A 13718-nucleotide genomic window follows, 5' to 3' on the forward strand; every position below is an offset into this window, starting at 1 on the left:
TTTATTTATTTTACTTTCCACACATTTGAACAATATCGTGATAATACCGATAATCATGATAATTTTGGTCATGATAATCGTGATATGAAATTTTAATATTGTTTCATCTCTAGTTCTTACACACAGCTGTAGTTGCATTTGCATGCATGCATTTTATGTCAGTTTTAAGGTCCCATGATGCCAAATAAACTTGTTTTATATAAGTTATTTGGTGATACACGAGAGGAGCTATTTCACAGTTTCTACGTGGGACATTAGACTATACATTCATAATTACTGTTCATCCCAAATATCAACACAGGGTAAGACATTCAAGCACCATTACAGGTTTGATAAAACTTGAAAACTACATCTCACTCGATATGCAGAACACAGCAAAACAACAGAAGCTGAAAAGAATGTGCCACAGGTTTTGAAATACAAATTATAGTGCCAAAGTGTAAAGTATGACTTACATTTAAAATACACATTTTTTTAAATTTACATTTAACTTCTTTTGTCTTCAGCCAAGAATTTTATTTTGGTGCATCATTAGTCTCTAATGGTCTCTACTTTGCAGACTCTGGCTCCTCTTTTCATCTAGTTCACAAGCGCAAGCAAGACAGTTTTCAGTTTGGCCAACTTTACACTTCATAACAGTGATGTTGGTCTGCACTTACATCATCCTAAGACAAGCATCCTTGATCAAATAGATAATTAGGTACTGTTCAGCTACTGTAATGATAGCCTCTTGATGTAATGGCAGTTTGTGTAACACTATTTTTAAGAGCTTATTTCAGAATTATAATGGTATTAAATTACCATGCTAGCTAGCTATTTATTTTTTTTGGTCGATATGTGATTGGTGGGGGTAATGTTTGCCTAAGTGCAACCAGGATTAGGCTCTCACATTTTACATCAAAAAGGGTGAATTTTTGTAAAATATCGATATAGTTCTACCCCAAATATACCTTGTCTACACAATTCCCCATTAGTCCTGGTCTTACTATGGCAGTGTCCACAACTAGTTTATGGAAGTGTGCTTGCTCACAAGCTGTCTATGAAACTGACTACTTCAACTATACCTTGCTCAAATGCAGAGTGCAATCTTGTGTTCTAGCTAACATTCAAGCTACCAAGCTTTAGTGAACAGTTACGCAATCTCACCAACAGCCATATTTTGCCAGCAAGGCACCAAAAATTATGCATCACTGAAGTTGGAGCATTATTGCATATAATTTCATTAAATACAACAATTGTCAGTTCATTTGAATGCAGCACGTAGGTATGATAATAAAACATTTATTTACGCAATGTAAGTAACCATATAGGAGATTTCAGCCAGTGGAACAACATCTAAAGCCTGAATCGGACAGAATTAAATGTATATGAGACCCTGGTTCATTTTTTTCACATGATTTGGCTGGTGTTTCTAATAAGTGTAAATGCAATAAATATAGGACATATTATTACATTGAATTGCAGTTGGCAATCTGAATAGGGCTTATGAAATCAGGTGGACCAACACAGAAAGGGGAACCATTACAAGCACGAGAGAAGTCTGTGTAGCCATGCTGTCCACTCATATATACAGTCAGTGATAAAAAAACTCTAATCTTACCAGCATCTTGCACCAGAGTTCCCTCTCCCAGCTGTGTCTGCAGTGCCACCTGCTGGCCACCACCCACCACCTGCAGCATGGCCTGAGGCTCCGCCACCATGGCAGAAGTGGGTTGAGTTAGTCCTGTAGGCCCCACCTGCATCTCTACCTGCAGGTCATGTGCTACCGTTCTGGTACCGCTCATCGGGTCTTCCACTGTGTTACCGCTGCTCATCGGGTCCTCCACAGAATTGGTCCCACCCATCTGGTCTTCCACAGTGCCTGCTCCGCCCATGGGGTCTTCCAGAGGTTGAGCCTCAGCTGAGCCCTGCTGTCGGAGTTGCTGAGCCAATTCGAACCTGCACAGATAAAGTAAAACAGGTAAATACAAAAATGGGTCACGTTGCTAAAAAGATGGAATTTTGTCCGTATTTTGTCCATTTTTGTAAATCAGAGTATGCAATACAGTGTACGAAAGCACATATGAAAATCTTTTTCAGATCACATAACATGCATATCAGTTTAAATAAATGAATGCTTAACCTGCTATGTTTTTCATTTTTAGATGTGAAGCACATCTTAGATGTTGCTAAAGTGAAGATTTAGATCATGGAAATTACCAAGAAAAAAAGGGAAAAAAGTGTGCTTTGCATCAATGACACTGTATGCTATAGTTCGCTCTTAAAAATACAAAAATTGCCTTTTTAGATTTGTTAAAATGCAACAAAATACAAGTGTAAAACTGGTTGCGTTTTTAAGCAGTATGGCCATGTGTGTTGAGAGAAAATATTCTCAATATATGCCATTTTCCCTTATGTTATTTTCTTAAGGTCTAAACCATGTTCATTGTAGAGTTTAAGCAAATGGCAGAAAGGTGAAACTGGTCACACTCTCACCTTGCCTCCTCACTTCTTTGCTTGTATTGAAATGACCCTTTGTCTCACGACCTTAAGATGATAACAATCACCCCCCCTTATCTCTACCCCCTACATCTCTATTCATATTCTCCTTCTACAACCCCTCCTTATCCCTCCTTAAACTCCTTTTCCCCCTCCTTCCTTCGCCTTAGTTTTCAATGTATATAAGATCCTTCCAAAATATTCTTGTCAGACTGGTGACCAGACTGGACTGGTGACACACTGATGACCAAGCTGTGCCCATGCATGATTGTCTGCATGCACGTGAATAAGACTAGACTCCTGATACTGCTGACAGACTGTTAATCGACCACGTTGTACCCATACTCTGTATGTGGAAATCAACTCCAGTCAACGCCAAAGCTCCAGTCTCCAGCCTGACTCTTCCTGCTGAATTTCTAACAGTGTGCATAGTATGTGTGTGTGCCCACACATGTGCAAGCATGTTATCTCACCTGTGTGTTTTCATGTGTTTTCTGCAGTTGGGTGATGATTTGAAGGTTTTTTGGCAGTAGGGGCACATGTATGGCCGGATGTCGCTGTGTGTGGTCATATGACGGCGCAGGCTGCCATTGGTGGTGAAGGTGGTGTCACACAGCAGGCACTTATATGCCTTTAGACCAGAGTGTGTGCGGATATGAGCCTTCAATACGCCAGATGACGCAAAGCCTTTACTGCACTGCACACACTTATATGGCCGCTCTCCGGTGTGTGACCTGAAGAAACATACATACGCAACTCAATGTCACTTTTCACCAGTATAAACAATCTTTATACTTAATACTTTAGACACGTGAAATCTGAAATGCTTTCAGTGTGTATTAGTGCTCTGTAAACATTTTCAGTATCGGTATTTAAAAATATTGATGCATTAAATAGTCTGATCATTTTGGTCAGTGACATCATGAATATTCCAACCCTAGCCAGTAGAAAAGACCAAATTAAAAAAAAGAGAAAAAAAAAATCCTTTTTTGTGGGATTTGTATGCAGCATTAGAGATGGATGTACTTTTATGTTTTAAAAGCTTACTTTCAAAGCAATCACCGTGGTTCACTCAATAAGATAAACAAGCACAAATCACAGAGTAATTTGAGGCCTGTAACCAACCGTGTTATAAACAATAACAAAGCATGTGAACTAACCCTGGCATTTACCTTACACCTTTTTTTTTTTCACCACAGGATATTTCATCAGCTGAGACATGCACACACAAATACACATTCCTGGATTGAAATTAAGTGCTCAGTTTTCTACAGAGGTCTGGAAATTCCATAGAGCACAGTTGTATTTGCTTAAGTGGGCATGCAAATTACGCGAGTGACCTATTGGACCCCCCTAAATGGCTTTATGCTGTCCAGAAAACAGGCACTCAAATACAAATTCAGACAAAGGCCATTGTTTAGCCTGCTCCACTCACAATCGTGTGCTCCTGTCTTTGGTATTCCTAACGAACTAAAAATGCAGCACTGGTCTGCCTCAGGGTCAATTAAGACTCATTACGCTGTAACTAGAGCTCTTGCGGTGGCAAATTTTCTACATTGTTGCACCTTTCCACCATGATCTGCAATACCACCACCAGAAGCAAAAATGCAAAACAAAAAAAATTGGGCTAAATCAAGACAAGCAGCACAGAAGACGTTTTTGCAACTTTGTTTTTGTATATCATGAGTGATAAAACATCTAGTGGCATGTATCTCACAGCAAGCAGTAAAAAACAGACTCAAAACATTAAATGCCATCATTTGCAGCATGCTTTGCACATGAGATGGATAGCTGTGGGGGTCACGCTTCTGATCTAAAATGCACTTCAAAACACACAAAACAAATATGCACAATATGGCATTTCTAATAATACTGCAGCTGTTGTAAATTATTCACACACTACTATGAATTATTTAAGAACTACAGTGAAGTACACAGTCAGTACCATAAATTATTTGGCAACTGCTATGAATTATTCAGTAAGTACTATGGATTTTTCAGTTTTCATTATAAATTATTCAATATCAACTACTGAATGTTCAATAATTACAAACTATTAAGTAACTACATTATTCAGTAACTAATATGATTTATTCAATAACTGCTATCAATTCAGTAACTAGTTCTGTTGTTATAAGCGTTAACATGGATCTACATAAAAGACCCTTAGAGTTTAAGGGGTTAATCAAAAAACCAAAATTAATTGCTGTTGCTGTGAGGTCAGTCAGAATCAGAACTCCCCATTTTTGGCCGAGTATCTGCACTGAAAATTCTGAAGAATTTAATCACACCTGACGTGTTGCTTCAGGTGGCTGGACTTTTTGTAGGCTTTGCTGCAGAAGGTGCACTTGTACGGCCGGTCGTTATCCACCATGTCCAGGTACTGCTGGAGAGCAGCCCGCGGGTTTTGGTTTTGCATGAGACCTGTAGGGAGTGAAACAGATAGAGTAACATGAAATACATTCTTTCAAAGCAAATCTATGTAAATTCAGGTTTTTGGTACTAAATCTTAGAATTATCATATATTAATGTCATATAATAATTCTATCATATATGATGGAATTATCATATATTTACGTATTTGTTCAACATTATCATGCATTTTATTGGGTATCAGGAATAACTAGTAAATAGCATTTATACACAATTGTTAACATTTGGTTGATCATTATTTATGGATGCCTTTGGATTAAGAGTATGATCATATTCTTGTGCACTAGAACATACACTATATGGACAAAAGTATTGGGACACACCTCTTAATCACTGAATTCCGAGTTTCATTGCCACAGTTGAAAAAAATCAAGCACCTGCCCAGTCTAGCTTTACAAACATTTGTGAAAGAACAGGTAGTTCTAAAGAGCTCACTGAATTTGAGCATGGTACTGTAATATGATGCCACCGTTGCAACAAGTCAGTTCACAAAATTCAACAATCAACTGTGGGTGGTATTATTGAAAATGGCATGGGTTTCCATGGCTGAGCAGCTGCATGCAAGCCTTACATCACGAAGCGCAATGCCAAGTGTCAAATGGAGTGGTGTAAAGCCCACCACCACTGGACTCTGGAGCAGTGGAAACGTATTCTGTGGAGTGATGAATCACACTTCTCTATCTGGCAGTCTGACGGATGAGTCTGGGTTTGGTGAATGCCAGGAGAATGTTACCTACCTGACAGCATTGTGCCAACTGTAAAGTTTGGTAAAGGAGGGATAATGCTATGGGTTGTTTTTCAGGGACTGGCCTTGACCCCTTAGATCCAGTGAAGGGAAATCTTAACGTTTCAGCATACTAAGACATTTTGGACAACTGTATGCTGCCAACTTTGTGGGAACAGTTTGGGGAAGTCCCTTTTCTGTTTCAGCATGACTGTCCCAGTGCACAAAGCAAGGTCCATAAAGGCACGGTTGGGTGAGTTTGGTGAGGAAGAACAGTGACTGGCCTGCACAGAGCCTTGACCTCAACCCCACTGAACACCTTTGGGATGAACTAAAATGGAGACTGCGAGCCAGGCCCTCTCGTCCAACATCAGTGTCTGACCTCACAAATGCTCTTCTGGATGAATGGGCAAAAATTCCCACTAACACAACCCAAAATCTTCCATAAGAGTGGAAGCGGTTATAGTTGCAAAGGGTGGACTAACTCCATATCCATGCCTATGGATTTAGAATAGGATGTCACAAAATCTCCTGTATGTGGTGTAATTTGTAGGTGTCCCAATACTTTTGTTCATATAGTGTAATTTGGGTATGGATGGGTTAGATGCTCATCCAGAGTCAAATTATGAGCAGGGCATTATGAGATATCATTTCTCTAATTTAACTGACCATGTTTAAGGTAGAGTATGCCCATTGATGGGCGAAAGTACCATGGAAATTAGCATTATGCTAGTTGTAAAAAAATCATGAAAAAATGTCTCTTATAAAGCAAATTAAAAACAGTTAAACAGATTAAACATTATTATATTTGTGGTGTGTGTGGACTGCTGGCACATTGAAAATGTTTTATGACCTTGTCCCTGAAGCACCCCAAAACGGTTTAAACATTGTCCCATACACTATTTTTATAGCTGGAAGACAGAGCAGTGTTAGTCTAGAGGCCTGATGTATGTGTGTTAAAAGCAGGTTACAATCCAGCAGTATATATAACAGCCCAAATATGTCTTTAGGTGGGAGTACATATATTAGTATTAAACAGTATTAGCTCCTATAGTGGTTTATCTGGCAGTGTGTGTGTGTGTGTGTGTGTGCGCGTGTATTTATACCCAGGTCAGTAATCAGTATTGGCTCCTGTAGCGGTATATCCGGCAGTGGCAGGTTGCTTTTGGCTGCTCGGGCTCGGTGGGGCTTCCGGGGGAATTTATGTTTTTTCTGCTGAATGTTTTTGAAATGCGAGGCAACGTGTGTCTTTCTGTGGCCTGACGTCCGAAAGATCTTATCACAGTGAGGACAGGGGAATGGCCGCACTCCTGCAGGAACAGACATATTTGCATTAAAATAATATTGCATTTCAAATGTGGTGAAAAAAAATTATATTATTAATTATCTTAAGTAAGCAGTAGCAAAATGACAATGACTTCAAAGCAATGGCTGTTTATCTTTGGTTTAGAGGGACATGTGTACTAACAATTTCCGCACTCAGCATCACCACCTTTTTAATTCAGCTGCTAATTACTGTGCTCAGAAACAGGGTCAAAACTACACTCAAAACACACATCACTTGTTTACATTTCCAATAACTTTTCAGTTCTGCAGGAACACAGCTTTTACTCAAATTATTCACAGGTATGTGTTAATAAAACACATTTGAGGTTTAATTATTATAGGTTCTAAAAACAAACATTTTGTGATTGTACATGAGACACAGACCAGCTGAATTTAAATTACTATTGATTTTGCCTGATAAGAAGTGGCATGTGCTTTTAGCATGCCTTTCATTGCCTGTTCATTAATACAGCCTAAAACATCTAAACCATGTACAATTTTCTACACTTCAGTGCCAAATCACGGTACACTTTGCTGAAATGGGTCACTTGTTTGGAAACCATTTTGACAATTCTTTGGTAAAAAAAAAAAATGTGTGGGTGCCTTTGTAACCAGCTAATACAAATAAAACAAATAAGACATTTTAATACTTTTTGGCAAATTCATGTAACTTTTATATTCTTGGTTTTCCAAGTTTCTTGTTTTTTTTTTACTTTTTCTTTCAAAATGTGAAATTTAGAGTCAGGTGTGTTGAATGGTGCGCTGGAGATCTCTGGTTGAACATTAGCATCCCAACATTTGTTTTGAAGCAAATGGGGTGAGGTGAATGTTTTATAGCTCAACTGGACCCAAAATATTGATGTCGTAATACAGCTGAAATTATGTGCTTCTCAATCTAGTAAAGCACAATTTCCACAATACGTTGACAAATTAAACAACTGATGATAAAAGTGTCCCATAACTACTTTTGAGCAGTGTACATCTAAAGATATTGAGCTTTTTAAATTTGAGGACCATGGTCTCCCAGTCTTCATTTGGACAGTTACAACTTGTTGAAGTGGAATATAGGTGCTGCCCAACATAACCACACCCCCTTATCTTCAGCAGGTCATTTAGTTTGGCAACTTTGTAAAGATCTATGTAAAATATTAAGGAAAGTTTTTCTTCTGAGTCTGTATTCTGTCTTGTGCTGTTAAACAAAATGCACAAAAAAAAAAATCACACACCACTGAAAACTGTCAAAGAGGTAACAATTAAAAAGTTGCTGCTGCTATAAATAACCTGAACTGCATTCATACTGAGAAACGTTTGCATGTGTTCGCAACACTTCAAGCCGGAGGATTTCAACAAGGACTCAAAGTTTGGACATCACTGAGAATCAGGGGGTAAATCTTAACCATGATCTGAATGAAAGACTGCCCAAGTATATTGCAGAACTAGAAGCATTCGTGGAAGAGTGGCTGAAAATTCCTAAAACAAGAACTGAAAGACACTTAGCTGGCTACAATAAGTGTTTGCAAGCTGTGATCTCTGCCAAAGAGGGTGTAAGGGCGTTTTCACACTTGGGCCGTTTCAGCGTCTGAAGTGGACATGGTTTCTTTTGCGTATGTGAACACACCAAACGAACTCAGACCCCTCTAAACGGCCCCAAAAAGTTCGTTGTAGTTCGTTTTGTGGTTCGATTAATTTGTGCATTGTGAAAACAAAATGGCCCCAGTCCACTTTACCTTTGCTTTATGCTGAAGAGCTCGAGGCTCACAATACACACAGCCACAGCCTTCAGCAGGTACAACAGACCAAGGATAATTTATACGGTTCTACTCAGGATAAAGTCTGTCCGTGATCTGCGACAGACAGCAGCGCTTACTTATTAAAGCGATCAGATGCGAGAGCCCACGTGATTATACCGTGTTAAAGGCTCGAGCTGGGCACGCAGCGCAGTTTTCAGCTGCTTTCACTCTGAACGCTGAATGAATGAAAATTCGCCGGGTGGAGCTTCAGTGAGGAGCACAGCCGAAAACGGAGCCCACCGCAGCAGACCCCCAGGGCCGTTTTTCCAATTTTGCGCGATGCACTTTGTCCAATCGTTTCAGCGCGGCCAATAGGAGAGCAGCAGGCAGGTCTGGTGGTTCTTCTCGTCACCTGATAGGTCAGATTTATCAGAGAACGCTGCCCATTTTGCGAACACTGCGCGCACATACAGTGTTGTGAAAACTGAGTCCTCTTTATAGTTCACTTACATTGTGAACACAAAACGAACTGAAGTCATTTGCAGTTGGTTCCCTTCTCTGTTCGGTTCTTTTAAAATGAACTTTATGTGAGAACAGTGACAGTGTTTTCACATATAGTTCGTTTTAAAAGAACCGAACCGAGTTCTGTTAAAGTGAACCTGGAAAGGAACCAACTGCAAGTGACCTCAGTTCTTTTTGTGTTCACAATGTAAGTGAACTCTAAAGAGGACTCAGTTTTCTTTCTGGTACATTGAGATCTCAGACCACAACTCCATTAGAACTCGGACCCCTTTCACTGCACTCACGCTGTGCACAGCGCTCGCCAAGTGGGCCGCGTTCTCGGATAAATCCGAGCTATCAGGTGACGAGAAGATCCACCAGACCCGCCTGCTGCTCTCCTATTGGCCGCGCTGAAACGATTGGCCGAAGTCCATCGCGCCCTGCGGGTCTGCCGCGGTGGGCTCCGGGTTCGGCTGTGCTCCTCACTGAAGCTCCACCCGGGGAATTTTCATTCATACAGCGTTCAGAGTGAAAACAGCTGAGAATTGCGTTGCATGCCCAGCTCGAGCCTTATCACGGTAAAATCACGCGGGCTCTCGCATCTGATCGCTTTAATAAGTCAGCGCTGCTGTCTGTCGCAGATCACAGACAGACTTTATCCTGAGCAGAACCTTATAAATGATCCTTGGTCTGTTTACCTGCTAAAGTGAAGACTGGCTGTGTGTACGGCGAGCATCGAGGTCTTCACCAAAAGGCAAAGCTAAAGCGGACTGGGGCCGTTTTGTTTTCACAATGCACAAATTAATCGAACCACAAAACGAACTACAAACGAACCGAACTCGGTTCGTTTAGGGGGCCGTTTAGGGGGGTCTGAGTTCGTTTGGCGTGTTCACATATGCAAAAGAAACCATGACTCAGCGGTCTGAGTCCACTTCAGACGCTGAAACGGCCCAAGTGTGAAAACGCCCTAAGTCTTAACTTAGCAGGGTCTTCAAACTTTGCATGTTTCACAATTATATTTTGTTTTATAAAGTATCACTTATAATCAAAGATAAAGTAACTGTGTTAAAAGTTTTAGAAAAATGTTATGTTTTAAAATAGTTGGCTGCAGTGGTTGTGTTTACTGCTTTACATCTTAGAAGTAAAAAAAAAAATATATGTAATTTAGCTATGGCCACCCAATTTTTGCATACAACTGTTTTTTTTTTGTTATTGATGTTAATGATGTAAATTTTAAATGATACAAAAAAAATCACAAATGACAGCCAGTGTGCAGAGTATAACTAAAAAAAAACAAACAATTTATTGCCTTGGATGACCAACTGTTCTCTGTTGTGGAGGACGTTTGATTTTGTGGAACAACCTGTAACTTATATAGTGCAATAATTTAGCACTTTTTTATGTAAAATGTTTTATTTATTATCACCTTTTTTCGATTTCAATATCCTGGTTTTGCTCAATCATTTATTTCAGTTAGGGCTGGGCGATAAAACGATAACGATAAGTATCGCGATATAACTTTTCCTCGATAGAGCGATAAGACTGGTTCGATAAATGTTCGATATAATACACCATTCTCATACTTCCACGTTTTAGCGAAAGCCCTGGTGGCGCTTTCTACTGCAAGGAAAGCAACACTACTCTGCTGTCGCCAGGAGAGGGCGCACTTCCGAATTTTTCGACTTGATTAGAGAGGGAGGGGGCCACGAGTAAAAAAGGGTCGCCAAATATAGCTACTTTAGTTAGCAACGGCTGAAACGCGGAGTTATACAGTCCCTGTCTGAGTGGAAGTTATCGGCGATCTGTTCTCCTGTGACCGAGTGTGAGTGACGAGGTCAGTGGTGTAACTGTACTGTCCTACGGTGAACTCGCCTCTTTCCATGCATTCTAACAACTTTAGCAGTGTTAAATCATGTCTGCAGCGCCGTGTTACAGCGCCAAACCGTCATATTTTAGTATTAGTGCATTCTCGAGCAACGAAAGTGAAAGAAAGAAGTGGGTTCATGGTCGAAAGTAAACTGAGGAAACTGTGAGGCATTGGAGAGCGGGAGAGCGCTATCTTTCCAGGCTAGCTGTTTTTAGCTGCTGGCTAACTTGAAGCAGCGCTCCGGCAAAACACGGTGAATTGATGATACAGTAGATCAAACAAGACACAAAATCACCGCTTTCAGTTTAAACATGCCTAAAAGGAGGACTCTGTTTGTCTGGTGCGAGAGATTCACACTGCAGATAATGCTTTTACACAGCAAACGTCAGATATACTGCAGTTCACCCCTTAAACTACTACAATAGCATAGAGAAATCCAGTCGTCGCTAGCTGGTGTCTGAACACTGTGATATGCTCTGACATGGATGTGGTTGGAGTGACAGCAGTGACCTACCGAACCGAGCTGACGTTGTTGAGAAACTGAGTTTAGCACTGTTGTTGGCCACTTGTTTAGCATTTGTAACGGGGTAGCCAAGTGCTCATCACCAGACAGCTAAAAATAATGTTTTCTTTCTTAAATCATGACTATTACAAAAATTGCAGCTGTGCATTTCAAGCTGATAAAAACAGCTCAGAAACTTTCTCCCACTGTCCCAAGACAGATTAGGGAAATGTTCCACTGTTTGCCGAGTGGTTGTCATGATCAGACCATAAGTGATAGTTTAAAACCACAGTTAACCACCCAGGAGCAAAATCAGCCTTCAAACGTGAAAGAAATCATGATTTGACATTTATCGCGATATGTATCGATATCGAACGATATGAATTTTGTTTATCGTGATAACATTTTTGGCCATATCGCCCAGCTCTAATTTCAGTACACCCCTAATAAATGTGGACACCACCATTACCCACTGACAAAAAATTAGAACAACAGACCCCAAAATCCCAAATTTCATAATTAGATCACAGCCATTTAATACATGTACTGAAATTAGTTTTGGAGCAATAATTAGCTCAGGAGAGAAATTAAAGGTAAGGTGTGGGTGGCATCTTATCCTGGTGGGATTCTTCTTATAAGTTACCCAATAACATTTTAGGAGACATTCTTGGTGCTTAATTATAAATCTGTAGAATTTAAATATCAACCAATTTTATCAAAATCATATATCGGTCAGGTCCTAGCATATTTCTGTATGTATGACTAAGGTTGGTTTTGTGTGTGTGTGTCTTACCTGTGTGCAGCCTCATGTGGACCTTCATGCTGCCGGATGTGGAGAAGCACTTCATGCAGTACTGGCACTGGAAGGCTTTGATGCCTGTGTGTATCTTCATATGTGCGGTGAGCGTGCTCTTCACAGCAAAGGCTCTGAAACACTGCTTACACTTATATGGCTTCTCATGTGTGTGTATGCGGATGTGCCGCACCAGGTCACTGGGCTTTTTAAACTCTTTAGAGCAGTATGGGCAGCCATGCCAACGCACCCCGCGCTCCTCTCTGATGGTGCCTACAGAACAGGGTCAATCAATCAGTCAATCAAGCAATGAAACAATTAAATCTCATAAAACATTACAATCGACAAATCAACAAACAACATTAACCAACCAACAAGTTCACATCAATGTATGTCTAAAGGTGCCTGCAATTAATAAATTAATGATTGCACATGAAATACCAGATCTATCAATCAATCCAGGTGTGCCAAATCACCCAGCGCTCCTCTCTAGTGATGCACACAGGTGAGCTACAACCAATCAATTAATAAATTAACTAATATACATAAAACATCAGTCCATCAATCTGAGCTGTGCCAACACAGCCTACACTTAATTCTGTATTATATATTCAGTGCTTGACTAAGGAGCTTCAGTGCTGCTCAGAAACACAAACAACAAACATACATGTCCAACACCACATATAAAATTATTTCCAAATAAATAAGATAAAGTAAAATAATACATCTTTAACTCAAAAATATAAACTATCCAGCCAATAAAAAAACTAAAAGAATATGTTGGAATGGGTTAAAAACAAATAGTTGAAATGGTGAGATGAAGTTGAGGAGTATGACAGCAGAAGGTTAAATGCATAAGATCCATTTATATTTTTTGTCAAAAAGGAACTAGTTAAAAGGGTAGTGTGTTTTGTGACAATTATCTTCTCACATTTTTAATGCCTTGTTTTCCATTCTGCTAGTGTATACAGAGGCAACAGACAGATGTTTGCAGCTGATGATCCATGAGATTACCAAACACACAAATTAAAAAAAAAACAAAAAAACAAAGCTGTCAACATAACTGGTGCTATCTTGGAAACCATGTGACCTTATGGTCCCAATAGTCAACTCTCAAATAGTGGCTGTAGTGACATTCATCATTTTGCTGCCTAACCATGCCCAATCTGTGAGCAGCACAGCATTGCCAGCAGAGCAGCGCTGCCTGGGGCAGTGGGGCAAATTTTAAGCATGTTTGTTACTGCAGTTCAAAATAAATCCAGCAAGCAGCAATAGTGTACTAACAGTCAGACTGAAACCCATCTGCTTGTGCACTGTGTTTAGCTATGATAGAATCCATGATGGATCCATCTCATTGAAGTCAC

At 40.0% G+C, this 13718-nt stretch overlaps 1 protein-coding gene across 2 annotated transcripts in view; it reads right to left on the reverse strand.

Moving 5' to 3' along the window:
• The window catches only part of LOC118796831 (zinc finger protein 236-like), a 110230-nt gene that overhangs the window by 68293 nt on the left and 28219 nt on the right, over window positions 1–13718 (reverse strand). For both annotated transcript variants that reach the window (XM_036555958.1, XM_036555959.1), the window contains 5 exons: window positions 12355–12627; window positions 6742–6945; window positions 4770–4902; window positions 2952–3212; window positions 1601–1938 (listed from right to left, as the gene is read on the reverse strand). In XM_036555958.1, the coding sequence (XP_036411851.1) occupies window positions 1601–1938; window positions 2952–3212; window positions 4770–4902; window positions 6742–6945; window positions 12355–12627 (1209 nt within the window). The remainder of the gene's footprint in view (window positions 1–1600; window positions 1939–2951; window positions 3213–4769; window positions 4903–6741; window positions 6946–12354; window positions 12628–13718) is intronic.

This window comes from Colossoma macropomum, unplaced genomic scaffold, assembly GCF_904425465.1.
Source record: "Colossoma macropomum unplaced genomic scaffold, Colossoma_macropomum, whole genome shotgun sequence".
NCBI classification, from domain to species: Eukaryota; Metazoa; Chordata; class Actinopteri; order Characiformes; family Serrasalmidae; genus Colossoma; species Colossoma macropomum.